General features: G+C 33.9%; 2 protein-coding genes across 7 annotated transcripts in view; one reads left to right on the top strand and one right to left on the bottom strand.

The window, feature by feature from the left end:
• The first annotated feature begins 4,308 nt into the window (after window positions 1-4,308).
• Window positions 4,309-5,186, top strand: LOC145194255 (uncharacterized). The gene is made up of 2 exons (XM_090094606.1): window positions 4,309-4,906; window positions 4,999-5,186. The coding sequence occupies exons 1-2, from the start codon at window positions 4,309-4,311 to the stop codon at window positions 5,184-5,186; spliced, it is 786 nt and encodes a 261-aa protein (XP_089950732.1).
• Window positions 5,187-7,360: 2,174 nt separating this feature from the next.
• Window positions 7,361-13,323, bottom strand: part of LOC145186526 (uncharacterized) — a 28,837-nt gene continuing 22,874 nt past the window's right edge. For 3 of the 6 annotated variants that reach the window (XM_090096746.1, XM_090096745.1, XM_090096744.1), the window contains one exon: window positions 7,361-7,613. In XM_090096746.1, coding sequence (XP_089952872.1) covers window positions 7,434-7,613 — 180 coding nt within the window. In that variant the 3' untranslated portion in view covers window positions 7,361-7,433. Of the gene's footprint in view, window positions 7,614-11,233; window positions 11,524-13,323 lie in introns of those variants that run through there. The other 3 variants (XM_090096743.1, XM_090096742.1, XM_090096741.1) reach the window with 1 other exon arrangement.

Genomic DNA, 13,323 nt, shown 5'->3' with positions numbered 1-13,323 from the left:
TCAATATTTTAATACTTTTTCACAGCATTTATTGATTGAATAAAATATCGGTAACGTATAATAAGAACTATTGTGGCCATGGCAGGAATCTCTATAGCCAAAATCCGTAAATTACGGCAGACAAATTTCAATTTTTAGAGACATTCCTTAAGCGCAAAAACCCAAAACTAATTTGGCTGTCGTTAAATTTAATCTATATGGCCAACGAACTTCAATCCGTCGCTAGACAAAAAATTGTTACGCAAGTCTTACGAAATATTTTCAAATTCTTTTCAATAACTTAGTATATCCCTAAAATATTTCCATATTTAATCCCAAAAATTCTAAAAGATCTTTAATAAATATTAGATACATTTTCTTATAAATCAGTTGGACTTGAAACTATGTGGCCATTGCCACAATGGCCACCCCTTAGATCCTCGCCTGTAGTGAAATAAGGAAACTGTAAAAACATAAATTTTTTTATTAGTTGCTGACAATAAAATAAGTGCTTTATCAAATAAAAACACAAACAAGTACTTTTTATAATTTTAACTTAACTTGGACTCTTTTAAAATGCCCAATAGTGCCAAATCTCACGAATGTAGAAAAACAGTGTGTGTTGTATGTATGAAAAAGTGCAATTCACCAATTTCTGGAGTGTTTGTGACAAAAAAAATCAACTGAGAAAATACCTATGGATTTATTTAAACTGATGCAAAAATTTATTTATGAGATTAAATCTTTTTAAATACTTATTTGTTTAACCTGTGTGTAATTGTAATTTGTAAAAAAAACCCACAGTAAATAAAACCTATAATATTTAGAATTTTGAAACAGCCTTTGCCGAAGTTTAATTATAGACACTACTTTAATAGTTTTTTTTTATTTTGCGATAATGTTTTAAGTTTAGAAATGATTCAAATTCAAAGAAAAAATGGTGATCAAAAAAATCTTTTCCATTAAAAGTAAGGTCAAAATGACTGACAATTTCAAAGTAACAATGATTTCCTACACATTAACGAATTTTTTTTTTTTAAAGCCTCTATGTATAGACAATGCATATCAATAATAGTAATATCAGTTTTATTATTTATTTCTTATTTTTGAGTGTGTCTTTTGTGGTTTGAGGCTCACCGGGCGATGAAGCAAGGGACAAAAAAATCCAAAAAATCAAAGTCATTTTTTTCCCTCGGACGTAGGCAGATGATTTCAACTTTTTTTTTTTTTGAAACATGGATGTATGGGCTACCAAACCCAATTGATTTTATTTTTTGAGCATGACTTTTATGTTTTGAAGCTCTCCGGGCAGGCGTGTTAAACTATTAGTGTCTTTTTCATGAGCCGCACTGCGAAAAAGGATTTACATACGAATAAAAAAGAGCTTTAATAATTATTAAAACCTTTAATTTGCCCTGGATAAGTGCTCATACTTATAAATAAATATATACAAAGATTTAAAAAAATAACGTTTTGCCCAAACTACTAGGATTTGGGAGTCCTGGGACAAAACTTTTTTTGAGCATAAAGTGAGCATGAAACTTTTGATTGCGTTAGAAGGTACAATGAAAAATTTTTTTAATTTTTTGTGAAGGTAATTAATATTTCTTGCATTTTGTCTTGTTTGAAACTCTTCGTCTTCTTTTTTTCTTTTGTTGTATATTTTTTAATATTTCATTCAATTTCCAATCGGGTTGATTTTCATTTAATTTGCAAGCGTGCTGATTTTTATTTTGTTTGAATTGGAAGACGTAAATTACATTTCTTCCAGTTTCAGTATCAAACTTTTCTTCCAATTTCAGGATCAAATTTTTCAATGGAAAAAGTTTCTCGAATGGGAGATCTCATTTTGTTAATGTGCCAAGAATTTATTTAAGTCAAAATTTTCACAAAATTAAATTTAAAAAGGGCATGCTTGGAATTAGGCGTAATAATACACTTGTCCGAGGAGAAGGTAAAAGCTTCCGGATTGACCTGTTTGCGCGTCACCGGAGTTGAGCGTGACGACGAGCCTTCTGCCGGTGGAAACGCTGGGTATGGAGTCCGCCTCTGAAAAATTTCTGTAAAACGAAATGGTGGTGGTGGAGCCAATGGAGGCGGTGGATTGGTACAGCAGTCCAGTCGATTTGTTGTTAAAAGAGGTTAAGTTTGATCCGTTCCACGAGGACAAGTAAAAATCTTCCAATCCAGACGAGGAGAAGATGCATTTGCTGTCTCCGTCATATCCAGGAAAGTAAGTAAAACTGTTTGCACTGTAGGTGGTCCATGGACTGAGTACAGTGCCGTTGCCGGGAGGCAAATTTCCATCGTACATTCTGACTCTGGATTCCCACCAGTTTCCAGAGGCACCGATGATGTGCACCCTGATGTATTTTAGAAAAACGCCATTTTCTTTTCCTGCAGTGTTCAGCAGCACATATTCGTTTCCGTAAGTTGTGTTGAGGTATCTGAACATCCTTGAGTACAATTTAACGGAGGAAAGGAGGGTGGGATGGTGGTCAATGTGGAAATGAAGGGTTGAATCCAGTAAGTTACTGGATTTACTGTTTTGTTGAGCAATTGGATGATTATGTTTGTCCTGAACGGCATGTCGAGGGTAAAATATCCTCCCAACGAATTGGTGCTGAAAACGTTGCATCCTTGCAAAAAATTGACGTAAAATAGTCCACCGAGAGGTGAGAAAAGCAAGTCGCAAGCAAGGGCAGTGCTGTCCACAACAATTCCTTCTGTGCTTGTTGAATAATTCCCAACGCCAATTTCACCGTCTGCAAATATTCGAATAAAAACATTCCCAGGAACGTTTAATCCTCCTGTGACAGTTCCATTCACTGCCAGCCATAACCTCCTCAAAACTCCAGGACCGTCCGAGTAAGTGAAAACGGTAACTGCATCAGACAATCCTCCTGCTATAGTTTGTTGTTTTATCCCCTAGGATGAAAAGCTCGAATTTGGAACGAGTCTTAAAAAGTTGGATTTTTGCGACGAAACGTCCACGTAACTTTTTGTCGCAGCGTCTTGCAAGTTTGAAGGGTCGAGCACATTAATCAATTTATGGGAATTTAAATCCAAGTCCGCAGTTACCTTTACAATTCCTGAATACGTGTCCACATAATTTTTCGTGGCGGCGTCAGAGGATAAAGTGGGGTCGGCCAAATTTGTCAATTTGTGCGACGTCATGTTAATGTCTGAGTAATTTATGCTTAAATAAGCCACTTGAGCGTCCAAATACCCTTTTGTGGCTGCGTCGTGAGAAGTGGTTGGATCAGAGACGTTGAGCAATTTGTGAGAATTTAAATCCAAGTTTCCCGTGATCGTGCTCAACCCGTCTGTTTTGATGCGCATGCTCGAGCTGACGTCAACGTAATTTTTAGTGGCGGCGTCACGAAGAATTGTTGGTTCATTCAAATTGATCGCTTTGTGAAAATTTAAATCCAAGTCCGCAGTTCCAATCACCGTGCCAGTTCCTCCCGACGAATGCGTGTCCACATAATTTTTCGTGGCGGCGTCGTGCGAGTTGGTTGGTTCTGCCAGGTTGATGATTTTGTTCGAATTGAAATCAATGCCTGTAGAGATGGTGCTCGACCCGTCCGTTTTAACAAAAACGTTGCTGGAGAGGTCTGTTGAAAGAGAGTCAAAATAAACGCTGAATTCGCTTCTGTTGAATTTGTCAATCATTTTTAAAAGGGCAAATTTTTTTAATTCGCAAGCGATCACCAAAGGGTGTTAACCACGGCGATCTTTCGTATATAGATTTTCGTAATATCCGTGGATCTGGAAATCACCAAATAGTGAAACAACTCCATGTAACCTATTTAAAATGTTTTATACAATGCGAATTCACCTAACTTTGTAAACAAAAACTTATTGTAAAAACTTTGTAAAAACAAAATATTGCTTGATGTCATGACCCAGAAAAATCCTTTGGGGGTATGATTGTACTATCATTGGTGGTTACTAGGTTATAAGTCCCAAAATCTGTTACACCGTCCATGGAAGAAAATCCATTCTCAAATTTGCATAAAATCGCGTTAAAAATACTACAAAATATTTAACTCTACAGCAATAAAACTTAATTTTTTATAACTTTTACTTTCATCCACTTTATAAATTTTGACAGATTCTGTTAACTAAGTTGTTTTGGGAAGAAAAAAAAAATTGGAGCTTTTTTTAATTTAAAAAAGAATATACAAGTTATTTGTACCAAAAAAATTTTAAAAAAAATTGAACTTGCTTTTTTATAAATTATTATGATAAAATTCTCAGAAAAAACTTGAGCATTAGTTATTTAATCCATTTTTTTCATAGATTTAGTATCTGAATTAACAAAAAATGCCACATCGAGCAAAAACCCACGAAGAGAACAAAAAGACTGTTTGCTTCTTGTGTCTTGGCAATGCTAATCGCTTTTTAACCAGCTTCATAACAGAAAAAATGCAACAAGTTCTGAAGCAGCCAATTGACTTTTATGATCCAAAAGTCCCAACTGGCATTTGTGAGCGTTGCCGTTCCAACCTTAGGAGGCTTGAGGAAGGGAAGCTTCAAACCCAACTACAACTGTTTTACTTCTCCAATATTAAAGTCCGTCGAGTTACAAGAGATTCAGTTTTTGATTGTTTGATTTGCTCATTTGGTAAAGTAAAGCACAATTCCCCGCATCCAGTCATGGCAACCCAAAAACCTAAAGCAAACCAGAACTCAGTTGAAAGGAGATGTTCTCAATGCTTTTCAATAATTGGCAAGGGTCTTCCACACAGTTGCTCAAAGTCCACTTTGCGAAAGAATTTAGCAGAAGTTGTGTCAAAGGACTCTGTTGCAGCTGAAAGAGTTGCAGCATCAGTCATTGCCAACAAGGAAGCTTCACCCCATGGAACAATTCTTCTTAGCAGACCAGAGGGAATAGGAGGCCACTCTATTCCAGTTCTTCCAGGTAACATTGTATTAGATATATAAAGTTTTAGCTTCATATTTTAAGTCTATGTAATGCATAATAATGTAAAATCTTTCTTAACTATTTCAAAGGTTCATCTTTAAGAGCAAGAAGACTTTTCAATAAAGAACCAAAACTGACAGCAAAAGAGCTTGTCTATATGCAACACAACACAGGGCTGTCCAATTCTGGTGTGAAAAAGCTGGTGTCAACACTTAATCAAGTTGTTTCAAGCCGGATTGTAGAAAAGAACTTCCTCTCTAAGTTTGACCAGTTCTGACAAGGGCACAAATCAGGTGGATAAACTTGTCATTCACTGCAAAGACTTAAAAGCTCTTTGTCAGCAAGTTCTTGAAACTAGAAACCTCTCTGATGACTGCATTATGAAGCTGGGAGTGGATGGTGGTGGTGGTTTTCTAAAAGTAAGCTTTGGAATCATGAAAAAGTTTCAGTTTTAAAATCTCCGCTACCAAAACGACTTCTCACCAATTCTCTGGCCAAAGATTCTGGTGTTAAGCGTCAGTTACTGATTGCCATTTCTGAAGATCTCCAGGAAAACTATAGCAATTTCAAGCAAGTTTTTGACCTGCTGAACATTGAAAAACTTCCCTTTATTTTGTCCTGTGATATGAAGCTGGCAAACATCATTTGTGGTCTACAAACACATTCCAGTGCACACCCATGCTCTTGGTGTGACATTTCATCAAAAGATCTTGCTAAGTGTGGATCTCTGAGAACTTTTGGATCAATCAGAAGAGATTATCAGGCATTCATTACGACTGATGCGAACATCAAGAAAGCAAGCAGGGTTCGTAGCCAAATATTTATATAAAATTCCCTGACTTTTCCCTGACTTTTTTGAAAAATCAAATGAATTTCCCTGACCATTTTCAAGATTTGCAATGGTTTTTATAAAATGTTTAAAGTTACTACTGTAATGAAATGCTAAAATTATACATGCTTTGAATGACAAAACTTATAAAACTTAGCTTTTAATTAAGTTGGATGTTAGTATGGATTTTATTATACATATTAGTATGGATCTTATTATTAAGGATGACTAAGAATGAACACTATGAAGTTTCAGATGATCTTCAAGAAAAATCTAAATATTATGCAAATAAATTTTAGTTTCAGATAATTTTCAAGAAAACCTAAATATTAAGTATTAAAAAAATATTCAACTTTAAAAAAAGTTAAAAAGCCGCAGTCAAATTGTAAAAATAAAATATATGTGTGGTCATATAAAGGTGTTCGATCACATGCCTTCCCGTGAAACACTGTAGGGTATTTTTTAATTGTCAAAATAAATGGGTAGCACCAACAGAAACATAATAGCCTAATTGTAAAACTTCTCAATCAGAATTCCCTGACTTTTCCCGGACTATCTGAAGAAAAAATAAAAACTCCCTGACTTTTCCAGGTTTTCCATGACTTTAGCCAAAATTGGCTAATTTTCCAGGTTTTCCAGGTGCAGTACGAACCATGGCAAGTTTATTCAGAAACTCCGTTCATGAACCCATCATCAATGCCTCAGATGCATCTTTTGTTCTTGATGTTCTTCCACCCATGGAGCTTCATCTGTTGCTTGGTGTCGTAAACCATCTTCTACAGTCTCTCTCAAAAATTTGGACACATGCTCCTGAATGGCTGGCCTTACTTCATATTCAACAGCAGCCATTTCATGGTGGACAACTGGCTGGAAATGAGTGCAGGAAGCTTTTGAAGAATGTGGATGTTTTGGAGAGATTAGCCCAGCAGCACTCTTTCTTTCCAGCTGTTCCCTTTATTGACACAATAAGAAAATTCAATGGTGTTGTCCATGCTTGTTTTGGCAATACTCTTGATTACAGCTATGCTGAAAAAATTGAGCAGTTCAGAATCTCCTACTTACAATTTCAGGGCACCACCATCACTCCCAAGGTTCATGCTGTCATTCACCATATTCCACAATTCATCCAAACGCCACAGTAGCTCATCTTTTCAGAAACAATTGGCAAAGGTACAAGAGACCAAGCAACCACCCAGAATATGAAGACAGACTGCAAAGATGCATCACAGACTTCAACAGCAAAAAAATGGATTAGGAATATTAAAAGTTTTGACGTTTTTCCCAGGAAAAAATAACTAAAATTGAAACTTTGCTTTGTAAGAATTGAAGAATTGTTATTTACCAGTGAATTTACTGCATAAATATTTTTGTTATGTTTTTTGGATGAATAAAAATTCTTAAAACCAACTTTGTTAGTTACTTACCAGCTATGTATTTAATGGGATTTTATGCAAAATTTGAAAATGGATTTTCTTCCACGGACGGTGTAACCAGATTTAGGGACTTATAACCTAGTAACCACCAATGATAATACAATCATACCCCCCAAAGGATTTTTCTGGGTCATGACATCAGGCAATATTTCATTTTTTTACAACAGTGTGCCATATGATGAAGGAAAATTCGAAATGTAACTTTATTTTTATAATATTAACTTGAATAATTTTATATTCTCCTTTTTATGCGTAAAATATTTTAATCTATAGCTAAAAAATGCATAAAATCTGCTTTATTCTGAAGCGGTGATCTTGTAGGTCGACCAAGGTCCTTTCTACTTCCTTTTTTAACTTTAATTTCCAGAAGTACAGGGCCTTGCATTGATCTCATTGCTAGTACCGATTCATGGATCTCCTCAGGTGTGGATACAGACGTTGCCTGCGGATAAAAATATTTAAAAAAAGTTAACCTGTAGGTAAAGAAAAAAAAACACACACAGATATATATATATATATATATATATATATATATATATATATATATATATATATATATATATATATATATATATATATATTAGGAAGTGACAGTTGCCCCTAAAATATTAGATTTTTATTGTAGAGGGCTGTTCATAATTTTAGTATTGCATATTGGTCTAACTAGCATTTATGTGAAATTTCAAGAAGATTGTGCAATTTTTGTGGTAGCTCCGACCTTGCAAAGTTTTTGTTTTTTATCATTTTTATCCAATATATTGGGCAGGATCCGACTGGCAGTAAGGGGCCTGGAGGCAAGACATAGATAAGGCCCTTATGGTAGCAAAAAATTAAGCACAAAATAAATTAAACCCTTAATCACTTAAGGGTTTAATTTTGGTTATTTGGAGATAAGGGTAGAGGATATTTCTGATAATGTTATTCAGTAAAATATGACAGTTTAATTCTAGAAATAACTACAATATTTATTGCATTGTTTTTACAAAATTGAAGCATATAAACATTTATTATTATTATTTATGTCTTTTTGTGTGTTTTACTTGTTCATTTTTTTTATAGTTAGGCCCAGGACCTTCGTGTCTGGCAGAGGCCAGGGGGAATATACCCCAGACTCCCAACCCCTCGACCCTAGTTTGACCCTGATGTTTATTACCATTTGTTAATGACTTTGAACTGTAACTTGAACTCCTTTCAGAAAAATATGTATATTGATATTTTTTCAGATAAATATTATTACATGTCATTACATATTACTGTTACTGTGTTTTGTAGTATACAATAATGGATAAAAAAGTACACACAAAATATATAAAATTGTTACTTGGCACCAATCCTGGAGATGATGACAAGAAAATTAAAGGTTCTAAACTGCCAACACAGAGACAAGTATTGTTATGCCTTTTATCAAACCTGAAGGATTTGTACTGCGATCAAGCTTTATCTGCAACTATAGGAAATGTGCTCTTACACTATCAGAAAGCCAATATCCCAACTCTAGAAGGCAGAAACATTATTGGTAGAGTAATCAAAGATTACTATGAAAAGGAATTCATTAGTTTGATGAAATTGAAAGATTATAGAAGACGAGAGGATGAACCTAGAATAATAAAATTCAAATCAGAATTGAATTTGACAATGAAATTTTATAAGAACACAGTTCTAAAAGACATGGCTGCAAAGAAAAAGGAGTTAACTAAAGTTGAACAAGACGCCATCGATATTGATATTGAATTTATGAAAAGCATGTTGAATGATAGAGTAGCTACATATTCTGGGTTGGATAAAGTAGTCACAGAAGAGACAAAAAAGCGAATAGAAAGACAAAAACATCATCTGGAGCGAGAAGAACTAAACCCGTGTAAACGTACTTTTGAAATAACAAATCTTGAACCAGGCACTAGCTCTTGTGAGGATGAGAATATTGAAGAAGTTACCACCATAGCACAAAGTAGGAAACACAGAAGATTAGTTAAATGTGGCATAGATATCTTTGTTCCTCATGATATATTGAAAAACCCTGATCTTGTTTCATGCAGTATCCGTAACAACATCTCATCAACCCAACTTAGTGCAATTGTGCATTCCCTTGTAGCGGCATGTGGGGGTGACCTTTACAAGCTATGTCTAAATGCAAGGACAGCCCATTGGTATAGAACCGCCATTGTACCTGAAATAAGTTTGAAGATCAAAGAAAATTGGATGCCATCGCCTATAATGCTTGTGCATTGGGATGGAAAACTTATGGACACTTTGATTCCAAAGGAACAGATGACCGATTGCCAATTCTTGTGTCTGGGGCTGATGGGACAAAGCTCCTTGGCATTCCTCCACTTCCAAAATCAACTAAAGAAACTGGTAAAGTTCTTGGAGACATCATATCAAAAGCAACTAAAAAACTTCTTAGAGAATGGAATTGTGAAGAAAATGTTATTGGAATGGTTTTTGATACAACTTCATCAAATACAGGTAAACTTAATTAGTTAAATTTAGAATATATGAATAAAGATCTTACATCTACACTGTAGATGTATGCATTTTCAGGAAAGAGAACTGCTTCATGTGTATCTTTACAGAAGGAATTAGATCGTGCCCTATTCTGGTTTCCTTGTCGAAGGCATGTGGGTGAATTACTTTTAAGTCATTGCTGGGAAGGTTTGAAAGTTGAGACATCAGCTAGTCCAAATATTTTGATCTTTCAAAGGTGAGTCTAATTGAATATACCATTAGTGTTACCTTCAATCAATGAAGAGACACATATAATAGTAAAAAGCTACTTTTAAAAATTGGGATTAGTGAACTTACTCTTTATATTTTTAACTTACAAGCTAACATTTATTTACTATCTTTTTCACTTTTCTAGGTTCAAAAAACATTTCCCTCAACTATCATCAGATGAACAAGCGAAGTATCATTATCCTAATATGATGTTTATAAAAGAAGAACACCAGCAAGAGATGGCTAATTTTTTTCGTGAATCTTTAACACAATCTTTCACACGAGGTGACTACAAAGAGCTGGTTCAGCTTTGTTTGCTTATAATAACTAAGGGATCTGAACCATAGAACTTCAAGATGCGTTATCCTGGTGCCCTTCACAAAGCAAGGTGGATGAGTAAACTCCTTTATTCTCTAAAGATTGTGCTTCTGTCTGGACAGATCAAAGAACATTTTCAAAAAGCTGAAATTGTTACTAGCAACCAAATAAGAAAATTGGAACGATTTGTTGTGTTCACAGTTTCAGTATATGTGCAGTGGTGGCTTGTTTGTCCTGTACCAGCTAGTGCACCAGTTAATGACTTGATTTTAGTGGAAAAGCTGGTAAAATTTGCTGAGCATGACTCAACTCTCGTTGAAAGTGCTTGTATGGCATTCAGTCGGCACACTTGGTACTTAGCTGAGGAGTTGATTCCATTGGCTCTGTTCTCATCTATGGTAGCAGTAGAAACTAAAGAGGAAATGAAGAAATCCATTCTTTTCTTTGAAAAGACTTCTGTCACAAAGAGAGTTGGACTTAACTTTGGGGGATATGGCAAGCCCTATCTTCCTCCTACAATAGAATGTGGTACTTCTTTAGTTGACCTAATTGGGCCGGATTTATTCAGACTTTTTAGCATTTTTGGTATGCCCTATAAGTTCCTCTATGCTCCAGCACATGATTGGATTAATAGGGAATTGATCATAAAAGTTTATATTGATAAAATTATTTTTTAATTCATAATTGAATGTTAAAATTTCAAAAATGGTGATTATATGCCTTGAATAAAGGTTTAAAAAAATTGTTAAAAAATCGGTAAAAAAAAGTTATTGTAATGACGACGTTGAAAATGTCAGTAATTAAAAGCGTAAGGTTAAAGCTAAATCCTAAATAACGGGTTTCTTACATCAAATGATACAAATAACTTTTATAAATACTTATTTGAGAATCAAACATATTGTAAAATCAATTTTCAAAAACAGCTAAAAAAATTTCTTATTAGTTTTTTCTAAAGATTGTATTTTAAATTACATTTTTATCAAAATAATATATTTTTATCTAATTGAGTGATTTAAAACAGGATAACCGTTTTATTTTTTGGATTTAATTCACTTTGAATTCAATCAAAGTGGCTGTTATTAGCCCGTCGACTGTTGTCTTTGAACGAAATGACCTTTGCTGGAAATTTTTTGGAGCGAAGTCCAAGTCTTTATCTCCAGTAAAATCAATAAAAAAGGTCTGATGAAGTGCATATATATATCCTGCGTATTCCCATGAAATTTGTAATTACCCAACTGTAGTTTTCTCTGGTTGTAGAAGAAACTTTTACTTGATGAAGTCAGGTAGTATACCCAGAGGATCGTGAGGAGAGAAAGTATCTAAAGTAATTCTCATACTTACACAATAAAATTATTTTTTAAACTCATAAACTTTTTTAAAAGCGTTATTATAAAGTAAGCCATAGGGTTAATAGAGATTAATAAATGTCTAGAGTTTTGATGTTTTCTAACCTTATTACTTAAAAAACTATACTAAGATTTTTGTCAAATCATACATTGTAATTAAACATTTAATTTTATAAAATTATGTATTAAAGTATCAAATTTAAAGGTTGAGTGTAAAATGCTGACTAGAAAAATAATTTCAATGCTCTAAATTAGTGAAACCAAACCAATCATAGCTTCTTCACCATAAAACTCAGAGCTCTGTGGAAAAAGCTGCTCAATCTTAGTACCTAGACACCCCCATAATAGATTATTTAAATGCTGTAACAAACTTGATTTTTCTTGTCATAAGTTTAGGAGGTATTCATGCTGAACAAAAACACGCTAAAAGATAAGATGAATGTTGAGTGCATTTTTGTGCTAATGCTTTAACCCCTAAGTTTTCCATGTCTGGACATGCTTCAACAAGTTGTGAAATATGTTTTTTGATGCCTAAAAAAATAATGACAATTATTTAAATATTTTTACAGATGGATTTCCTAGACAGAGAAGAGAAAAAGGTTTCAAAGGATCTTGTAGACTCAAGAGACATCTTTCATACTGGATCTGATAAATCAACCTGCTCTAGACCTTCATTCAGTATTTGTACGAATTTCTATGGATAGCAGAGGATCCTTTTTGAAAGTTATAATCAATATTTTTGATGCAAGTGAAAGTAAAAAGTTGTAATCAATATTTTTGATGCAAATGAAAGTAAAAAGTCTGTAATTTACATGAGTACTGGTATTTCAAAGTTGTCAAATTTTTGCAATAATTGATAAGATATTTCTGAATTTAACCATAAATTAAAAATAATATTAGAAAAACTCATTTTGCAAGATGTCACGTTTTTTACAGCATTTGATTTAAAGTGTACCAATGCTGTGTTTGGTCTGTCTGACCATTCAGGAGAAAGAGTTTGCTTGTGGTGTGAAGGGTTTAGAAGTGAAGAATATGGAAAACTAATTAATGATATGTAGATTAATGATATGTGGAAGATAACTCCAAAAAACCTAACATGCAACATTACATGAATGTGATACATCCGAGAATTCTCTGCCTTAAGGAGAGTTCAGATTCTCTTATCCAGCAATTTGGTAACACCTCCTGAATTCCATCTTTTAATTGAAGTTGTATCTATTTTAGGATGTCTGCTTATGAATACTTGTTCTGAATTTGATGACTGGCTGAAAATTCTTTAGTGAAGATATCAAGGTAGAGGTTAGAATGGAAACAATTCCGAAAATATCTTGAAAATCTGAATGAACTTGATAAAGTAGTAACATTTCAGGTTTCTTAACTTAGACTTATAGTCTATTGCATGAAAAACTTTAAAAAAAGTAAAGGCTTCTTGTTTTGGTCAAGTCAGAGCATAATTTAGCATTTGCTGAATTAAAAAAAACTCCTTCCTATTTACCAAAGACTTTGCACAGGTTCTAGAAAAGAAATTTCAATAAGCTGGAAATTTCACATTTTGCTGTGTCATGTTCAGTCCTTTGTTGAATACCATAACTGTGGCCTATCCAAGTTTGCTGAACAGTGTGGAGAGGCTATTCATTCTAAATTTAAACCTACATTGAGTAGATTTAAATTTGTAGAGGAGCATACTCAACATGGAGAGTAATTGCTATCTTCTGTAGTTAACTTTAATCAAAGAAGAGTTTAAGTTAACCTTAACTTGATATACAGTCCTCA

Source organism: Hydra viridissima, unplaced genomic scaffold (genome assembly GCF_058129835.1).
Source record: "Hydra viridissima isolate aposymbiotic clone 2 unplaced genomic scaffold, HvirCarnegie_v1 scaffold_8, whole genome shotgun sequence".
Lineage (NCBI taxonomy): Eukaryota > Metazoa > Cnidaria > Hydrozoa > Anthoathecata > Hydridae > Hydra > Hydra viridissima.
Note: the sequence above shows the minus strand (reverse complement) of the source record. Positions and strands in the feature narration are given on the sequence as shown.

What these genes read in the sequence shown, in the direction of transcription:
- LOC145194255 (XM_090094606.1), top strand. Translation starts at nt 4,309, where the DNA reads ATGCCACATCGAGCAAAAACCCACGAAGAGAACAAAAAGACTGTTTGC. An exon ending in CTCTATTCCAGTTCTTCCAG is followed by an intron (nt 4,907 to 4,998) that starts GTAACATTGTAT and finishes ACTATTTCAAAG; the next exon opens with GTTCATCTTTAAGAGCAAGA.